The sequence below is a fragment of the Sapajus apella genome, unplaced genomic scaffold (genome assembly GCF_009761245.1).
Source record: "Sapajus apella isolate SASKATOON/1434 unplaced genomic scaffold, GSC_monkey_1.0 scaffold62, whole genome shotgun sequence".
NCBI lineage: Eukaryota > Metazoa > Chordata > Mammalia > Primates > Cebidae > Sapajus > Sapajus apella.
This window is the reverse complement of record NW_022437002.1, coordinates 9,860,579-9,877,460: the sequence shown is the minus strand read 5'-3', so window position 1 is coordinate 9,877,460 and position 16,882 is coordinate 9,860,579. Positions and strand designations below refer to the sequence as shown.

Here is a 16,882-nt window from a genome sequence, read left to right as displayed (position 1 = left end):
AGAGCCTTTCTCTTTTTTTATTTTTAAATTTTTATTTGCATGTCATCCTTGCTCAGGGGCCATGCTAATCATCTCTGTATCGTTTCAATTTTAGTATATGTGCTGCCGAAGCAAGCACACTCCAGAGTGTTTCTCAAGCATTATGTGTCCTTGGGAAAGTATAAGGTTTATTTATTTAGTTTTTTAATTTTGAGATGGAGTCTCGCTGTATCACTAGGCTGGAGTGCAGTAGTGCTATCTTGCCTCATTGTAACCTCCACTTCTTGGGTTCAAGTGAGTCTCCTGCATTAGCCTCCTGAGTGGCTGGGACTACAGGTGCGTGCCACCATGCTGGGCTAATTTTTGTATTTTTAGTAGAGATGAGATTTCACCATGTTGGCTAGGCTGGTCTCGAACTCCTGACCTCAGGTGATCCATCTGCCTCGTCCTCCCAAAGTGCTAGGGTTACAGGCATGAGCCACTGCATCTGGCCAAGGTTTATTTTATTTTTCAATATTTAATTTATCAACATGTATGAGAGTCTTTGGCTGCTGTAGTATAGCAGCTAGAAGTAGTTAAGAAGAAAGTGAGGCTGGGTGGAGTGGTTCATGCGTGTTATCCCAGGACTTTAGGAGGCTGAGGAGGGGGATTGCTAGAGCTCAGGGGTTCAAGAATAGCCTGGGCAACATAGTGTCTCTGAAAATATTTAAAAAATTAGCTAGGGTGTTGCTGCATGTCTGTAATCCCAGCTACTCAGGAAGCTGAGGCAGAAAGAACAGAAAGGGAAGGGGAAGAGAAAGGCAAGGAGAGGAGAAAGGAAAAACGAAAGGAAGGAAAGGAGAGGAGAAAGGAGAGGGAAAAGTTTATTTTGGGCAGGGAATATGACAAAACGTCAGTTCACAGCTATATTGTAGTCTGAGTTCTGCTTAAGATTTATCTTTTTTCTTTTATTTTTTTTAAGATTTATTTTAATTTTGGTCTGTCTACATCCAACATTATGAAGAAAACCAAAGAATGAGCATATCAAACCCAGTTTTTAGAAGTATGTTTTAGTATTTTATATATCTACTTTTTTTTTTTTTTTGAGGTAGAGTTTTGCTCTTGCTGCCCAGGCTGGAGTGCAGTGGCACGATCTTGGCTCACTGCATCCCCCGCCTCCCAGGTCCAAGCGATTTTCCTGCCTCAGCCTCCGGAGTAGCTGGGACTACAGGTGCACACCACCACACCTGACTAATTTTTGTTTTTTAGTAAAGACAGGATTTCACCACGTTAGCGAGGCTGGTCTCGAACTTCTGACCTCAGGAGATCCACCCGCCTTGGCTTCCCAAAGTGCTGGGATTACAGGTGTCAGCCACCATGCCTGGCTCTTTTTTTCTTTTTAATTCAACTTCACAAAGCTACAGTTGCAGCTGCTGAGAGCATCTTGTGCTAATTTTTGTTTCTTCTCTTTATTTTATCTCATTTATTTCTAAAACTTCCTATTTGTCTAAAGTCAAAGCCTTAGAATTTTAGACTTTAGGATAACAGTTGAAGTGTATGCCACTTCTTTTATAAAGAGGTAGAAGCCACTGGAGCCGTGATGTCTGCCAAGGAGTAAACAGAGTTATGCTTCTTGTCCTGCCTGCTGAAGTGGAACTGTCTGGAACTTTTTAGTGTTCTGGAAGCTGACAGGATGGTTTTTCTTCTCCAGGGAACCTAGCAGGGAGTGTCTTGCAGCCGAGCTCTTCTATTCTGGTGAACCTGCAGCATCCTAGTTTGTGAGGTCGCAGCTTATGTGTCAGTTTGTCTGCTTTTAGTTTGTGGATGCATTAATTTTGGTGTGTGTGTACTGCTGTGCAGATTCTCTAATGACATGGTTGCTGGCTTCAGATACAGCAGTATTTGACTTAATGAGATGTACATTGTCATCAGGGAGCCTTCAGTTAGCTTTTTCCCAAAGCAGCAAGAGGAATAAAACACCTTCTACACTCTACCCAACAGCACAAAAAGAGCCAACCAATGATATGGTAGGGATTAAATCTATGCTCCACTATAAAGTTTGAAATTTGTTTTCTTTTTTTTTTAAGAGACAGGGTTTCACTATCTTGGCCAGGCTGGTCTTGAACTCCTGACCCTGTGATCCACCTGCCTCAGCGTCCCAAAGTGCTGGGATTACAGGTGTGAGCCACCATACCCGGCCTTGAACTTTGTTTCAGAGGAACTCTGCTTTAGAAATAAAGGCTGAAAGTGTGTTTTGTGGACTGCAGTATACACAGAGGCAGAGGTGGCATTGTGTGGCATCATCTGGTTTGGGGTCCCTGGGTGATTGACAGGACTCTCAATTCTTGATCTTTTTTCCTTATTCCTAGGAATGGGGTAAATTACTATTTTTTAGATCTTATCAGACTATCTTTCCAACCTACAGAAATAAAATAGTTAAGGAGAACGCAAGGCTATTTATAAGGAGCTTAGACCAAGAGACAATTATCACAAGCAAGCATCACATTAGAGTATTAAATGGGATGGCAAGAGAAAAAAATTTCCTGAACAGTTGAGCCATTTCCTCACTCACCTCCCAAGAGGCTGAGCCTCAGGGGCCTTTCGTCAGAAGCACCCTGGGTAGGTTGGGCTAAAGTTCCTCCTAAACCCTGTTACCTTTGTGCTCTGCCCTCACAGTGTGATCTTGTGGCTGGGGGACCTCAACTACAGGATAGAAAACATGGATGTGGAAAAAGTGAAAAAGCTCATCGAAGAGAAGGACTTTCAAACCCTATATGAATATGATCAGGTACAGATGGCCACCTGTGCCCTCTTCCAGCAGCTGTCCTCCACTGTGAGGGCACGGAAAAGCCTGGCTTCCAAACTCACAGCCTCTTCTTCCTTGGCTTGAGAGGTTTCTCTGAGTTCCTGATGTTGTCCAGTCATTTCTTCATTTCATCTGCATTCCCTTTTCCATAATTGTCTCCCTATTGCTTCTTTCCTGAAGCACATTTTCTCCTTTGGAAGCAAGAGTGTGTTCTCTCTCTCACTTTCTCATTCATTCATTCAAGAGGTCTGAAGTTGGGGCTAAAAGAGTACCAACTTTCTATAAAGAAAGGACTTGGTATATTTAAGATGATGTAATAATTGTTTTTAGTATGAGCCTTCTTCCCCTCTGTGCTTCTCCTCACCAGACTTCTCCATTGTGAGTGACAGCTCTTCCCACATGGCTTTCCTCACTTCCTACAGGAATCAGTAACCTGCTGTTCTCCATCATTGCTTGATGGAGCATTTCCCTCTCAGAGCACTCGACGTTTCACAAGAGAATCTGTTCCTCTGTGACTTTCTTCTGGCTACTGCTCTCAGTAGATTTCAGACTTGTTTAGGTGGTCAGGTTGTTTAGAGTGTTAAACATTCTTTTTTGTTGTTGTTCTGTAGCCTCCCTTTTAATAACTTTAGTATTGTCGTTAATCTAAATATTTCCATTATATTTTTTCCTCCAGTGCAGATTAACTAAAGAGAAGGAATCTCAACTTATTTATGTCTTTCTATTTTTTTATCTCCTCTGTGTTCTGGTCTGAGGCATTCTAACTTCCCTTGTAGTTTAATACCCATCTCTACCTGCCTTCTTTTCTGGTCTTTCCTGAAGCAATAGTACCCATTTTGTGTGTTATCTGCCTACTACATGGTTTTAAGGTCTGTACATTCATACCTAGCTTATATTCATACCTACATTTTAACTATTTTCTGTTGCTTTTGAATAGGAATTTGGCAAGTGGTGTCTACTCAATAGCTGACCATGTGCAATGTTAGAGGTGACAGTTCTTCACCAGTCCATGCAGTGCCACGCTTGGTGCTTCAGGGAAGAGGGAGGAGTACCTGTGTTTTGTTTTGTTTTTTTGAGACAGAGTATCCCTCTATTGCTCAGGCTGGAGTGCAGGGGCGCGATCTCGGCTTACTGCAACCCCTGCCTTCTTGGTTCAAGCGATTTTCCTGCCTCAGCTTCCTGAATAGTGGGGACTACAGGTGTGCGCAACCATGCCAGACCAGGCTAGTTTTTTTTTTTTTTGTATTTTTACTAGAGATGGGGTTCTCCATGTTGGCCAGGCTTGTCTCGAACTCCTGACCTCATGATCCACCCACCTCGGCCTCCCAAAGTGCTGGGATTACAGGCATGAGCCACCGTGCCCGGCCAGCACCTGTAGTTTTTACGTTGCTGAGAGTGTGATCTGGAAGGCACTCCTAAAATTCATAGGAAGGGTGCTAACTGTTATCATAGTGTGTCAGGCACTGTTTAAGTTGACAGCGAATCTTTCTAACAACCCTATGAGGTAGATTCTATTATAAATCCAAAATTTGCAGCTGCAGCAACCAAGGCACAGAGCTTTCCCCAGTTCACGAAACTAATTTGACAACGCAGTTCTATCTTTGTGTATATTTGGAGCATCTATGCTATACAGATGAAGTGTTTGATACCTGGCAGAGAAAAACTATTAGTTTGTTAAGTGTAAGTGATACCTAATCCTCTTAAAGATATCTAAGTAAGGTGATAATCAGGCCCTTTGGGTGTAGCTATGCTGTTACAAAGGAGCCTTAGCCAGGCATGATGGCTTGCACATGCAGTCCCATCACTTTGGGAGGCCAAGGCAGGAGGATCACTTGAGGCCAAAAGTTTCAGACAAGCCTAGGCAGCCTAGTGAGACCGTGTCTCTAAAAAGTTTTTAAAAATAGCTGTGTGGTGGTGTACACCTGCAGTCCCAGCTACTTGGAAGGCTGAGGTGGGAGGATTGCTTGAGCCCAGGAGATGGTGGCTGTAGTGAACTATGGTCACACCATGGCACTCCAGCCTGGGTGACAGAGTAAGACCCTGTCTTTAAAAAATAAAAAAAAATTAAAAACAACTAAAAAAATAAAAACTATATACAGAAAAGAAATGGTCAGCTTGTTCACTTTCCTAGGAGTTAGCTAACTTAAGATATTATAGAAGCTGGGCATGGTGGCTTGTGCCTGTAATCCCAACACTTTGGGAGGCCAAGGCAGGCAGATTACTTGAGATCAGGCGTTTGAAACCAGCCTGGCCAACATGATGAAACCCTGTCTTTACTAAAAATACAAAAAAATTAGTTGGGCATGATGGCGCGAGCCTGTAATCCCAGCTACTCAGGAGGCTAAGGCAGAAGAATTGCTTGAACCTGGGAGGCAGAGGTTGCAGTGAGCCGAGATCGCACCACTGCACTCCAGCCTGGGCAACAAGAGCAAAACTCTATCTTCAAAAAAAAAGATCTTATAGAATAACTTTTTTGGGGGGCTTTTTCCTTTGAGTTAGAGTTTGAAGTCTAGACTGATATCCTTTTCCCCACTAATTCAAAGTTTGACCTTTTTATTGTGAGATTTGTTTTTTCTCCCATCATTTTGTATAGCTGAAAATTCAGGTGGACAAAAAGACTGTCTTTGAAGGCTTCACAGAGGGTGAGCTCACATTCCAGCCTACTTATAAATACGATACGGGCTCTGACGACTGGGATACCAGGTAGGTCAGAGGTTTCTTCAAATGACTGAACAAATGAAAACCCAGAAATTCTGGGAAGCACTTGCCCTTTTGGGCCTAAGGAAGAATATATGCTTCCTGTGACTTTTTCCCCATGTTTGGCACTCTGGTCAAACATTTTGTCTCAGTATTTGCTCATGAAGCAGCCTGCTTTCCCATGTATTTACTTTGTGACTGCCTTTGCCTTTGTTCCATAATAATTTTTAATACTGATTTACTTTTCAGCTGTGCCTAGGATGAGATGATTCCAACTAACTTAGCTGGTACTTGGTCATTACATAGTAGTTAATAGTTTTGTTTGTTTGTTTTGAGACAGTCTTGATCTGTTGCAGTGGCTGAATCTTGGCTCACTGCAACCTCCGCCTCCCGAGTTCAAGCGATTCTCCTGCCTCATCCTCCTGAGTAGCTGGGATTACAGGTGTGTGCTACCACGCCCAGCTAATTTTTGTATTTTTGTAGAGACAGGGTTTCGCCATGTTGGCCAAGCTGGTCTTGAACACCTGGCCTCAAGTGATCCGTCTGCCTCAGCCTCCCAAAGTCAGTAGTTAATATTTTTTTATTACTTACCATGTGCCATGTACTTTTATTGCTTACCATGTGCCACGTACTTTTGGTGCACTTGTTATTTTCTTATTTAATCCTCAAGACCCTGTTGAAGTAGGTACGATTTACCTCATTTTATGAGATTGGAAACTGAAGCATAGAAAAATTAAAGAGGCCCCAGGTAGCCAAGGGATACAGGGAGGATTTGAACCCAGGCAGAGGGAAATTCAGAGCCTGTCTCTTAACCAGCATCTTTTTTTTTTTTTTTTGATATGGAGTCTCACTTTGTCGCCAGGCTAGAATACGGTGGCGTAATCTTGGTTCACTGCAACCTCTGCCTCCTGGGTTCAAGCGATTCTCCTGCCTCAGCCTCCTGAATAACTGGGACTACAGGCACACACCACCACACGCAGCTAATTTTTGTATTTTTAATAGAGACGGGGTTTCACCATGTTGGCCAGGATGGTCTTAATCTCTTGACCTTGTGATCCACCTGCCTCGGCCTCCCAAAGTGCTAGGATTACAGGCATGAGTGACTGTGCCCGGCCTTAACCAGCATCTTTTAAAGACCATAGAGTGGCCGGGTGTGGTGGCTCACGCCTGTAATCCCAGCACTTTGGGAGGCTGAGGCAGGCAGATCATTATGCCAGGAGATCGAGATCATCCTGGCCATGGTGAAACCCCATCTCTACTAAAATACAAAAAATTAACCAGGCGTGGTGGAACGTACCTGTACTCCTAGCTACTCAGGAGGCTAAGGCAGGGGAATCGCTTGAACCTGGGAGACGGAGGTTGCTGTGAGCCGAGATTGTGACACTGTACTCCAGCCTGGCTAAAGATCAAGACTCCATCTCAAAAAAAAAGACCATAGAGTGCTTACTGTTAGATTGGTTTTTTAATTCTCTCCTAATTCTCATAGGAGGGTAAAGAACAGAGAATCAGTCTGAACTCTGTTTTGACTTTGAGCTTTCATAGTTGTTTTGGATGATACCCACAGGATGTATGTTATCCCTTGGTGGGCCCAAATTGCCCTTGCTTCCTCAGATGACTTAGCCATGTGGACATGCAGGCCCTGATTCATCACTCTGCCTGAGCCAGGGCACTTGCCAGGCAGTGGGCACCGCTGTTTCCGTGAATACTTCCAGGGTGGACTTTGCATTTCAGTGAGAAGTGCCGTGCTCCTGCCTGGTGTGACCGGATCCTCTGGAAAGGGAAGAACATCACTCAGCTGAGTTACCAGAGCCACATGGCCCTGAAGACCAGTGACCACAAGCCTGTACACTCACTGTTTGACATTGGGGTAGGTGGGCAGCTGGTGCCTGTTGTAGTCATTCTGGAGGGAATTGGCTTTCACAACTAAGACCATTTCTTGTCTTTCTGGTTTCTTCCTCTCCTTTTGAGTGGGAGGAAGCCACTTTTAGAACAATTTAAAACAATTATTAACAACTTGGTTAATAATTGTTTTAGTATGCCTCTGTATTTTTCCTCATACATGGAAGTTCCCTTTTCTATTTTTGAACTGTCTTTTTGCAGACCTTTCTCTATGCGTTTATAAATGGGTGTGTCAGTATTCTGTATACAATGTTGAGGATATTTTTCCTTTTTTGTAAAAGAGATCATATTATACATATTGCTCTGAGGACATCTTTTTTTCCCCGACTAAATATGTCTTAGGAGATCTTTCCGTGACAGTGAAGGTAGAGCTTCCTTCTCATTATTTGTAAAGGTTCCAAAGTATTCCATGGTCTGGATGCATTATAATGTATGCATTGATAAAGTTATTTCCAAAGTTTTGCTATTACACACAGTGCTATTGTGACCACCCTTCATATGTATCTTTGTGTATCAGTATGTTTCTATAGAATGTAATTAGCGGTTCAAAGAAAAAATGTATTTTAAATTTATTAGATCTTGCTAAATTATTCTCACAACAGTTTTACCACTTTACACTTCTACCAACCATATATGAATTTGTTTTCCCATACCCTTGCCGATATTGGGTTTTATCAGTCTTTCACATTTTTGTCAACCCAATAAGCAAAGGAAAAAAAAAAAGATACTTTATTGTTTTTTTTTCTTTTAAGTCAAAGGATTTTGTACAAGTTCAAAAAGATACTTTATTATGTTAGATTACATTTCCCTGATTACCTGTGAGTCAACATCTTTTTCTTCCTTTCACTTTCCTTTTTTTTTTTATTTTTATTTTTATTTTAAGACAGGGTCTTGTTCTGTCACCCAGGCTGCAGTGCAGTGGTGCTATGGCACAATCACAAAGCACTGCAGCCTCGATCTGCTGGGCTTAAGCAGTCCTCCCACATCAGCCTCCTGAGTAACTAGGACTATAGGCATGTACCACCTTACCTGGCTTCTTTGTTTTTTTTTTTTTTTTGAGACGGAGTTTCACTTATGTTACCCAGGCTGGAGTGCAATGGCGTGATCTCAACTCACCGCACCCTCCGCCTCCTGGGTTCAGGCAATTCTGCCTCAGCCTCCTGAGTAGCTGGGATTACAGGCATGCGCCACCATGCCCAGCTATTTTTTTTTTTTTTTTTTTTTTTTTAGTAGAGACGGGGTTTCACCATGTTGACCAGGATGGTCTCGATCTCTTGACCTCATGATCCACCCACCTCAGCCTCCCAAAGTGCTGGGATTACAGGCTTGAGCCACTGCGCCCGGCCTACCTGGCTTCTTTCTTATTTAGAGACAGTGTCTTGCTATCTTGCCCAGACTGGTCTCAGGTGACTCCTGGGCTCAGGTAATCCTTTCTGCCTTGGCCACCCCAAGTGCTGGGATTACAGGATGAGCCATCACACCTGGCCTTTTCATTTCTTTATTATCTATTTACAGTGGCTCTTTATTATCTTTTTTTTTTTTTCTTGAGGCAGAGTCTCACTCTGTCGCCCAGGCTGGAGTACAGTGGCACGATCTTGGTTCACTGCAATCTCTGCCTCCCAGGTTCAAACAATTCTCCTGCCTTAGCCTTCTGAGTAGCTGACATTACAGGCTCATGCCACCATGCCCAGCTAATTTTTGTATTTTTAGTAGAGATGGGGTTTCACCACGTTGGTCAGGCTGGTCTGGAACTCCTGATCTTGTGATCCGCCCACCTCAGCCTCCCAAAGTGCTGGGATTACAGGAATGAGCCACTGCGCCTGGCCCAGCTCTTTATTATATATTACAGTGACTCATGCCTGTAATCCCAGCACTTTGGGAGGCTGAAGTGGTTGGATTGCTTGAGCTCAGGAGTTCAAGACCAGCCTGGGCAACACGGCAAAACCCCTTATTGCTACAAAAAAATTAAAAACTTAGCTGGGCTGGTGGCTTGTGTCTGTGGTCCCAGCTACTTCGGGGGCTGAGATAGAAGAATCACTTGAACTCAGGAGGTGGAGGTTGCAGTGAGCCGAGATCACTTCACTGCACTCCAGCTTGGGTCACAGCAAGACCTTGTCTCAAAAGAAAAAAAAAAAAAGCTTGAGAAACACTGCTTTAAATCAAAGCCCTAGAAAAGGTTCTCACTGCTGGCCTGTTGGTGGCAGCAAGCAATTTTCTGCCCTGGGCCTAAGACCTGACAGAACTAACTGCCAACCATGCTTTCACTTCCATGTCTTTTTTTCTGCTAATCAGGAAGCAGATGCCTGTACCACAAGCTTTGCTTTTGGGAGATACTTCTAAGTCAGTTGTTAATGGAGTTAATTTATTAATTAAATCTATTTAGATTGTTTTCTTTTTTTTTTTTTTTTTTGAGACGGAGTTTCACTCTTGTTACCCAGGCTGGAGTGCAATGGCACGATCTTGGCTCACCGCAACCTCCGCCTCCTGGGTTCAGGCAATTCTCCTGCCTCAACCTCCTGAGTAGCTGGGATTATAGGCACGCGCCACCATGCCCAGCTAATGTTTTTTGTATTTTTTTTAGTAGAGACGGGGTTTCATCATGTTGACCAGGATGGTCTTGATCTCTTGACCTTGTGATCCACCCGCCTCGGCCTCCCAAAGTGCTGGGATTACAGGCTTGAGCCACCGTGCTCGGCCCTAGATTGTTTTCTGTTTGCTGTCAACTGTTATTTCCCAATACTGTGAATGCTTTCTATACTGAGAAAGAGGAAATGGGCAGAAGCCAGGGCGCTCAGTCTCTGATGTTTCCCTTCCAGGTGAGGGTCATAAATGATGAGCTTTACCGGAAGACTCTGGAGGAAATTGTTCGCTCCCTGGATAAGATGGAAAATGCCAACATTCCTTCTGTGTCCCTGTCCAAGCGAGAGGTAGGAAGGACATGTTAAGAATATTAGCATTCTAGAGAGACAGAACTAAAGAAAAAAAAAAAAGAAAGAAAGAAAAAAAAAGAATATTAGCATTGAGGCTGGGCACGGTGCCTCACACCTGTAATCCCAGCACTTTGGGAGGCCTAGGCAGGCGGATCACCTGAGGTCAGGAGTTCGAGACCAGCCTGACCAACATGGAGAAACCCCATCTCTACTAAAAATACAAAATTGGCTGAGGGTGGTGGCCCATGCCTGTAATCCCAGCTACTTGAGAGGCAGGAGAATCATGTGAACCTGGGAGGTGGAGGTTGCGGTAAGCCAAGATTGTGCCATTGCACTCCAGCTTAGGCAACAAGAGTGGAACGCTGTCTCAAAAAAAAAAAAAAAAAAAAAAAAAAAACAATATTAGCATCAGACTCTTCTATTCCTAGAACTTAAATCTCCCTCATCTATTGGAGCTCAGAGTTCCAGGAGGCACCTATACCAATATTGGACTGTAGTCTTTCTTGATAGACTGCTTCTAGATAAAGTGAGGCCGATGGTGTTAGCTGAGAAGAGAGAGGTTATTGGCTTAGGTCATCATGTCCCGCTCTTCTAAACCAGAAGATGATTCAAAATGTGTTTTTATTTTAGAATAACTGTTGTGTATTCTTGCAATAGATTTTTCTTCTTACTGATGCTTTGCTTTGGGATTAAATTGAGTTTGGATGCCCATGAGCTGATGGGAGGGAAGACAGTATAGAAAAGGAATAGGTCATATATGAAGTTGAATAAGGTTTGAAGGTTTTTCATGGAAGAGCCAAATGGAAGATCATTCAAACATGACAGTTATGCAGAGTCAAATGGGGGTTTAAGGTAAAGGCATTTTTTGTTTGTTTGTTTTAGATAGAGTCTCACTCTGTCACTCAGGCTGGAATGCAATGGCATGATCTCAGCTCATTGCAACTTCTTCCTCCTAGGTTCAAGCAACTCTCATACGTTGGCCTCCCAGTAGCTGGGATTACAGGCATGTGCCACCATGCCTGGCTAATTTTTGTATTTTTAGTAGAGATGGGGTTTCGCCATATTGGCCAGGCTGGTCTCGAACTCCTGAGCTTAAATGATCTGCCCACTTTGGCCTCCCAAAGTGCCAGGATTATAGGCCTGAGCCACTGCACCAGCTGTTGATGGCATTTTTAATACCCTAGGTGTCCAGCTACTTGGAAGGATGGGCTTAATCATTGTGTTTACTAGTGGAATTTGTGAAGGGTATTTTGTAAATGGTTTTTGGGTATAGACGATATAAACTTTCATTTCTTCAGGAAATATAACGCAAAAAAAAATGGAATTTTTGGATTTGGGGTTAAACACAGATAACTAGTCTTTAGTGGGAACTGTGGCCTCCCAGGTAAATACGTAAAGCAGAAACATTTAAAAGAGATGGTCCTTCATTTTCTTTCCATGGTAAGGATTGCCCAGTTGGGGTGGCTAGGCAGGTTGCCAAGGAAAGGGCACTGGTTTTCACTGGCCCCGGGCTTCTTCCCAGTTCTGTTTTCAGAATGTCAAGTACATGCAATTGCAAGTAGAATCCTTTACAATTCATAATGGACAAGTACCCTGTCATTTTGAATTCATCAACAAGCCTGATGAAGAGTCTTACTGTAAGCAGTGGCTAAATGCCAACCCCAGCAGAGGCTTCCTCCTGCCAGGTAAGGCCTCTGTCCCAGCTTCCTGGTATCTGGTTTGGGGAATGCCTTACTCTATATTTGCTCATTTTCCTAAAATAAGCTTTTTGCTTGAGTGTTTTATTCTCTGCTTGAGGCTTTTTAAAAAGCCCTATAGAGGAACCCATTCATAAATAAAATATAAAATAGGAGCATGAGTGCAGTTTCAAAAGCATTCTGTCATTTATATGTTCTATAATTTCACAGAAAGAGAAAACCTAAGATTGCTGTAGAGCAGGTGCTGCTGTTACTTTTGTCCTCAATAAAGTTTCTCAAGTAAAAAAAAAAAAAAAGCAGGTGCTGCTGTTAAAGGAACCATTTTATGATCTCGCTATAATCAACTCCCAATTATCTGCTCTTGATAATGGGGAAGTAATCCAGAAATTATATCTGGCCCTGGAATGTACCATTCAGACTTTCCCCAACTTTTCCTTCGCACTCTGCATGATACTGTGTGACAAAACAATGAAGGGTGTTCTGTGGACAGTTCACAGGTTGATAATTGTGTTACATTTCTTCTGAATCAGGTCTCTTCATCTTACCTGGCTCAAGGAAGGCTCTTTGATCCATGCCTTCTTATTCTCTTAATATTTCTAGCTTGAGCTGTGCTCCTTAGTACTTCAATTTTATAGCATTTGTCTATTCGCGTTTTTGTCTGTTGTTTTCATATTCCCAGTTGGACTATAAACTCTTTGTTCTTGTTTCTCCTGCATGCCAAGCACATTTAGATGCTTGTGGGTTGGCTGATACCTTTTCTTTCCTTTTCCTAACCCTTTATGCCTTACCCTCTTCCCTCCTATATTCTTTTCCCCTTTCCTCTTAGCCTCCCCCTAGCCAACATTATTTTTAAATTTTTTCTGCAGATTCTGACATTGAGATTGAATTGGAGCTCTTCGTAAATAAGACCACAGCTACAAAGCTCAACTCTGGCGAAGACAAAATTGAGGACATTCTGGTTTTGCACTTGGACAGGGGAAAGGATTACTTTTTGCCTGTGTCTGGGAACTACCTGCCCAGCTGTTTCGGGTCTCCCATTCATACACTGTGTTACATGAGAGAGCCAATCTTAGACCTGCCACTTGAAACTATTAGTAAGCTGGTGAGTAATATGCCACAAGGAAATACCTAGAACTTTGTAGCAGCCAAGCCAGTCAAACAGGATATTCCTATGCCTGCCTTCCTAGGGACTTAGAAATTCTTCAGCCTTCTAGAGCTTGCTTAGTGTATCAGCTGTATAAAGCTGTACTACAAACTATCTGAAATTTTAGTAGTTTTTAACACCAAGTTATTGCTTCTCATGATTCTGTGAATTTCCAGTGTGGGTCTTCGGCTGGTCTCACCTAGCCGCATTCGTGTGGTTATAATCAGATGGCAGCTGTGATGGCCAGAGGGCTCCAGATGACCTCTCTCACATGTCTTGGTGTTGGCTTTTCTCTGGATTTCACTCACCACATGGGCTTATCATTCAGAAGGCTAGCTCAGGCTTCTGTAACTAGTGGCAAGAACATGAGAGAACTGTAAGGCCTTTTGTAGCATAGGCTGCAAAATGCACACAAGGCCACTTCTGCCATGTTTTATTGGTAGAGCAAGTGAAGCAATAAAGGCTCTACTTCTTTTTCTTTTTTTTTTGAGACAGAGTTTCTCTCTGTTGCCCAGGCTGGAGTCCAGTGGCTCGACCTTGGCTCACTGCAACCTCCACCTCCAAGTGATTCTTCTGCCTCTGCCTCCCCAGTAGCTGGGACTATAGGCATGCACACCACCATGCCTGGCTGATTTTTGTATTTTTCATAGAGATGGAGTTTCACTATGTTGTCTAGGCTAGTCTGAAACTCCTGACCTCAAGTGATCTGCCCGCCTCAGCCTCCCAAAGTGCTGGGCTTACAGGTGTGAGCCACCACACCCGGCCTTTTTTTGTTGGGGGGGCGTCAGAGTCTCACTTTGTTACCCAGGCTGGAGTGCGGTGGTGTGATCTTGGCTTACTGCAACCTCTGTCTCCCAGGTTCAAATGATTCTCCTGCCTCAGCCTCCTGAGCAAGTGGGATTACAGGTGCCCACCACCATACCTAGCTAATTTTTGTATTTTCTGTAGAGATAGGGTTTTGCAGTGTTGGCCAGGCTGGCCTGGAACTCCTGACCTCAGGTGATCCTTCCACCCTGGCCTCCCCAAGTGTTGGGATTACAGGCATGAGCCACTGCGCCTGGCCTAATTCCACTTCTTGATAGGAAAGAAAAGCTGCAAAATGCTGTGGCCATGTTTTTCAGTATTTCACTTATATATGTTTCTTTGTCTGGGCTGTTATAACAGAATCCCATAGACTGGGTGATTTATCAGCAACAGAAATTTATTTCTCACAGTTCTGAGAATTGGGAAGTCCAAGATCAAGCCGCAGCCATATTTGCTGTCTGGTGAGGTGAGGGCTTACTTCCTGGTTCATAGAGGGCCATCTTCTCACTGTGTTCTTACATGGCAGAAGAGATGAGGGAGGTCTCTGAGGTATCTTGTTTAGGGGCACTAATCCCATTCATGAGGGCAGATACCTTATCACCTAACCATCTCCCAAAGGCCCCACCTCCTAGTACCATCACACTAGGGATTAGGATTCAACGTATGTATTTAAAGGGGACATAAACATTCAGTCTGTAGCAGTACATTAGAGAAACTCAGCCACGGGTTGGACAAATGACTCACAGCTGTAATTCCAGCACTTTGGGAGGCCAAGGCAGGAGAATTGTTTTAGGCCAGGACTTTGAGATCAGCCTGCGCAACATAGTGAGGCTCCATCTCTACAAAAAATTAAGAAATCAGCTGGGTATGGGGGTGTGCACCTTTAGTCCTAGCTACTTGGGAGGCAGAGGTGGGAGGGAGCCAGGGAGTTCAAGACTGCAGTACCTGAGCAATAGTGTAAGACCCTGTCTCTAAAAAAAAGAGAAACTCAGCCATGGATTCTAAAATAATGAAAGTTCCATAGTCAATGATATTATTCTTTTGTTTTTTTTAAAATCATCATTGGTAGGTTATCATCCTAAACTAAATTTGCTGCGATCTAAAAGCTTCCTATGAAGACAATTCTAATGCAAGGGAACTAATTTGGAGCAGATCTATGGTAATATGCATGCTTTTTTTTTTTCCAATGCATTTTTAAATGTAGGGAGTCTTGAACTCCCTCTTCTGCATCATGTAGATGAAAACAGGGGCCCAATCAAGGAGAGTGATTTGTCACAGGTCATATGGTGAGTTAACAGTGGACCTCAAGGCTGGGTACAGTGGCTCCTATTTGTAATCCCAGCACTTTGGGAGTCTGAGGTGGGTATGTCACTTGAGTCCAGGAGTTCAAGACCAGCCTGGGCAACAGAGTGAGATCCCATCTCAAAATTTAAAAAAAAATTAATTAAAAAGAAAATAAAAACAAGCGACCTGGGCCTTGAACTCAGATTTTTGGACTCCCAGGTCTGTGCTGTTTCCTCACCAGATGACACCTCTCTAGTTCTAATAGTGAAATGCTATAGGAATGATTTTTTTTTTCCTAAAAATACTGTGTATATTTCACCTGATTCATTGAAACTGCTTGTCATTACCCTCTCCTGATTCTCAAAAATTACCTTTTCTTCCTTGATCGTACCACCTGATTTCATTTCTGTCTGAGGACTGTGTGGTTAGGGGCATTGAAATATTTTCCTTCTTCCATGGGTTTGCCGTCCCCATGTCATGCATTTTCCTGGAGCCAGCCTGGCAGAAGTTCTGTCATGATCTTGATTGCTTTCCAGACTCTGATGCCAATACAGACTGAAGGTAATGGGAGCCAGTTGGAGAGACCCTTGGAAATCCCCAAAGAGCTCTGGATGATGGTTGATTACCTGTACCGAAATGCTGTCCAGCAGGTAGGTTGTGTTTAGGCATTCAGACCTGATTGAGGCCAGGCTGCCTTGAGAAAAACCATCAGCTCCAAGAACTTTTTGCATAAGGAACCTGTGGAGAACTGTTCTTCCCCCATGAAGGGGAAGGAGCATAGGGAGTATGTCATGTTTCACAATCCTGGGAGACTGCTTTTTTTTTTTTTTTTTTTTTTTTTTGAGACAGAGTCACGTTCTGTCGCTCAGGCTAGAGTGCAATGGCGCAATCTCAGCTCACTGCAACCTCCACCTCCTGGGTTCGAGTGGTTCTCCCGCCTCAGTCTCCTGAGTAGCTGGGATTACAGGCACCCACCATCATGCCTGGCTAATTTTTGTATTTTTATAGAGAAGGAGTTTCACCATGTTGGCCAGGCTGGTCCTGAACTGCTGACCTCAGATGATCGACCTGCCTCAGCCTCCCAAAGTGCTGGGATGACAGGTGTGAGCCATGGTCCCCAGCCAGAGACCCTGCTATTACATGCAGTACATGATCACCCCCAAGGGAAGCAGTGTTGCATAGGAAGGCCGTCCCAGCACTGCACAGCTTGTTCCTTCCCATAGCCTCTGAGGTCCCTCAGCCAGAAAACTGCCTGGAGGCCTCTCAGAATGTTTTGGCTCTCCTTCAGGAACTCTCACCAGCTCCTGGGAATGAGTGGGGCTAACTGGTTGATAAACCAAGGAGAGGCAAGGGACCAGATGCAACCTCTGGGCCTCAAATTTGGAGGCCTGATTTCTAGAGTGACAGGGCAGGCTTCACTAGTCAGATTGGTCAGTTTCACTGATCTGTTTATATAGGTTTCAGGGAGACCTATACAAACTATAAGATCACTTTACCACTTCAGAGCAACATACTTTTCTTTTTTAGTATACATTCCTTTTTTTTTTTTTTTTTTGAGACAGGGTCTTACTCTGTTGCCCAGGCTGGAGTGCAATGGCGTGATCTCGGCTCACTGCAACCTCTGCCTCCCGGGTTCAAGCAATTCTCCTGCCTCAGCCTCCCA

At 43.7% G+C, this 16,882-nt stretch overlaps 1 protein-coding gene and 1 non-coding gene across 12 annotated transcripts in view; one reads left to right on the top strand and one right to left on the bottom strand.

Moving 5' to 3' along the window:
• Window positions 1-16,882, top strand: part of INPP5B (inositol polyphosphate-5-phosphatase B) — a 73,642-nt gene that overhangs the window by 50,556 nt on the left and 6,204 nt on the right. For 9 of the 11 annotated variants that reach the window (XM_032247012.1, XM_032247011.1, XM_032247020.1 and 6 more), the window contains 7 exons: window positions 2,635-2,746; window positions 5,358-5,467; window positions 7,193-7,328; window positions 10,177-10,287; window positions 11,813-11,975; window positions 12,854-13,089; window positions 15,756-15,869. In XM_032247012.1, coding sequence (XP_032102903.1) covers window positions 2,635-2,746; window positions 5,358-5,467; window positions 7,193-7,328; window positions 10,177-10,287; window positions 11,813-11,975; window positions 12,854-13,089; window positions 15,756-15,869 — 982 coding nt within the window. Of the gene's footprint in view, window positions 1-2,634; window positions 2,747-5,357; window positions 5,468-7,192; window positions 7,329-10,176; window positions 10,288-11,812; window positions 11,976-12,853; window positions 13,090-15,004; window positions 15,095-15,755; window positions 15,870-16,882 lie in introns of all 11 variants that reach the window. The other 2 variants (XR_004259457.1, XM_032247013.1) reach the window with 2 other exon arrangements.
• LOC116529683 lies at window positions 16-118 on the bottom strand. The gene has a single exon (XR_004259610.1). It is a non-coding gene; the product is annotated as a U6 spliceosomal RNA (small nuclear RNA).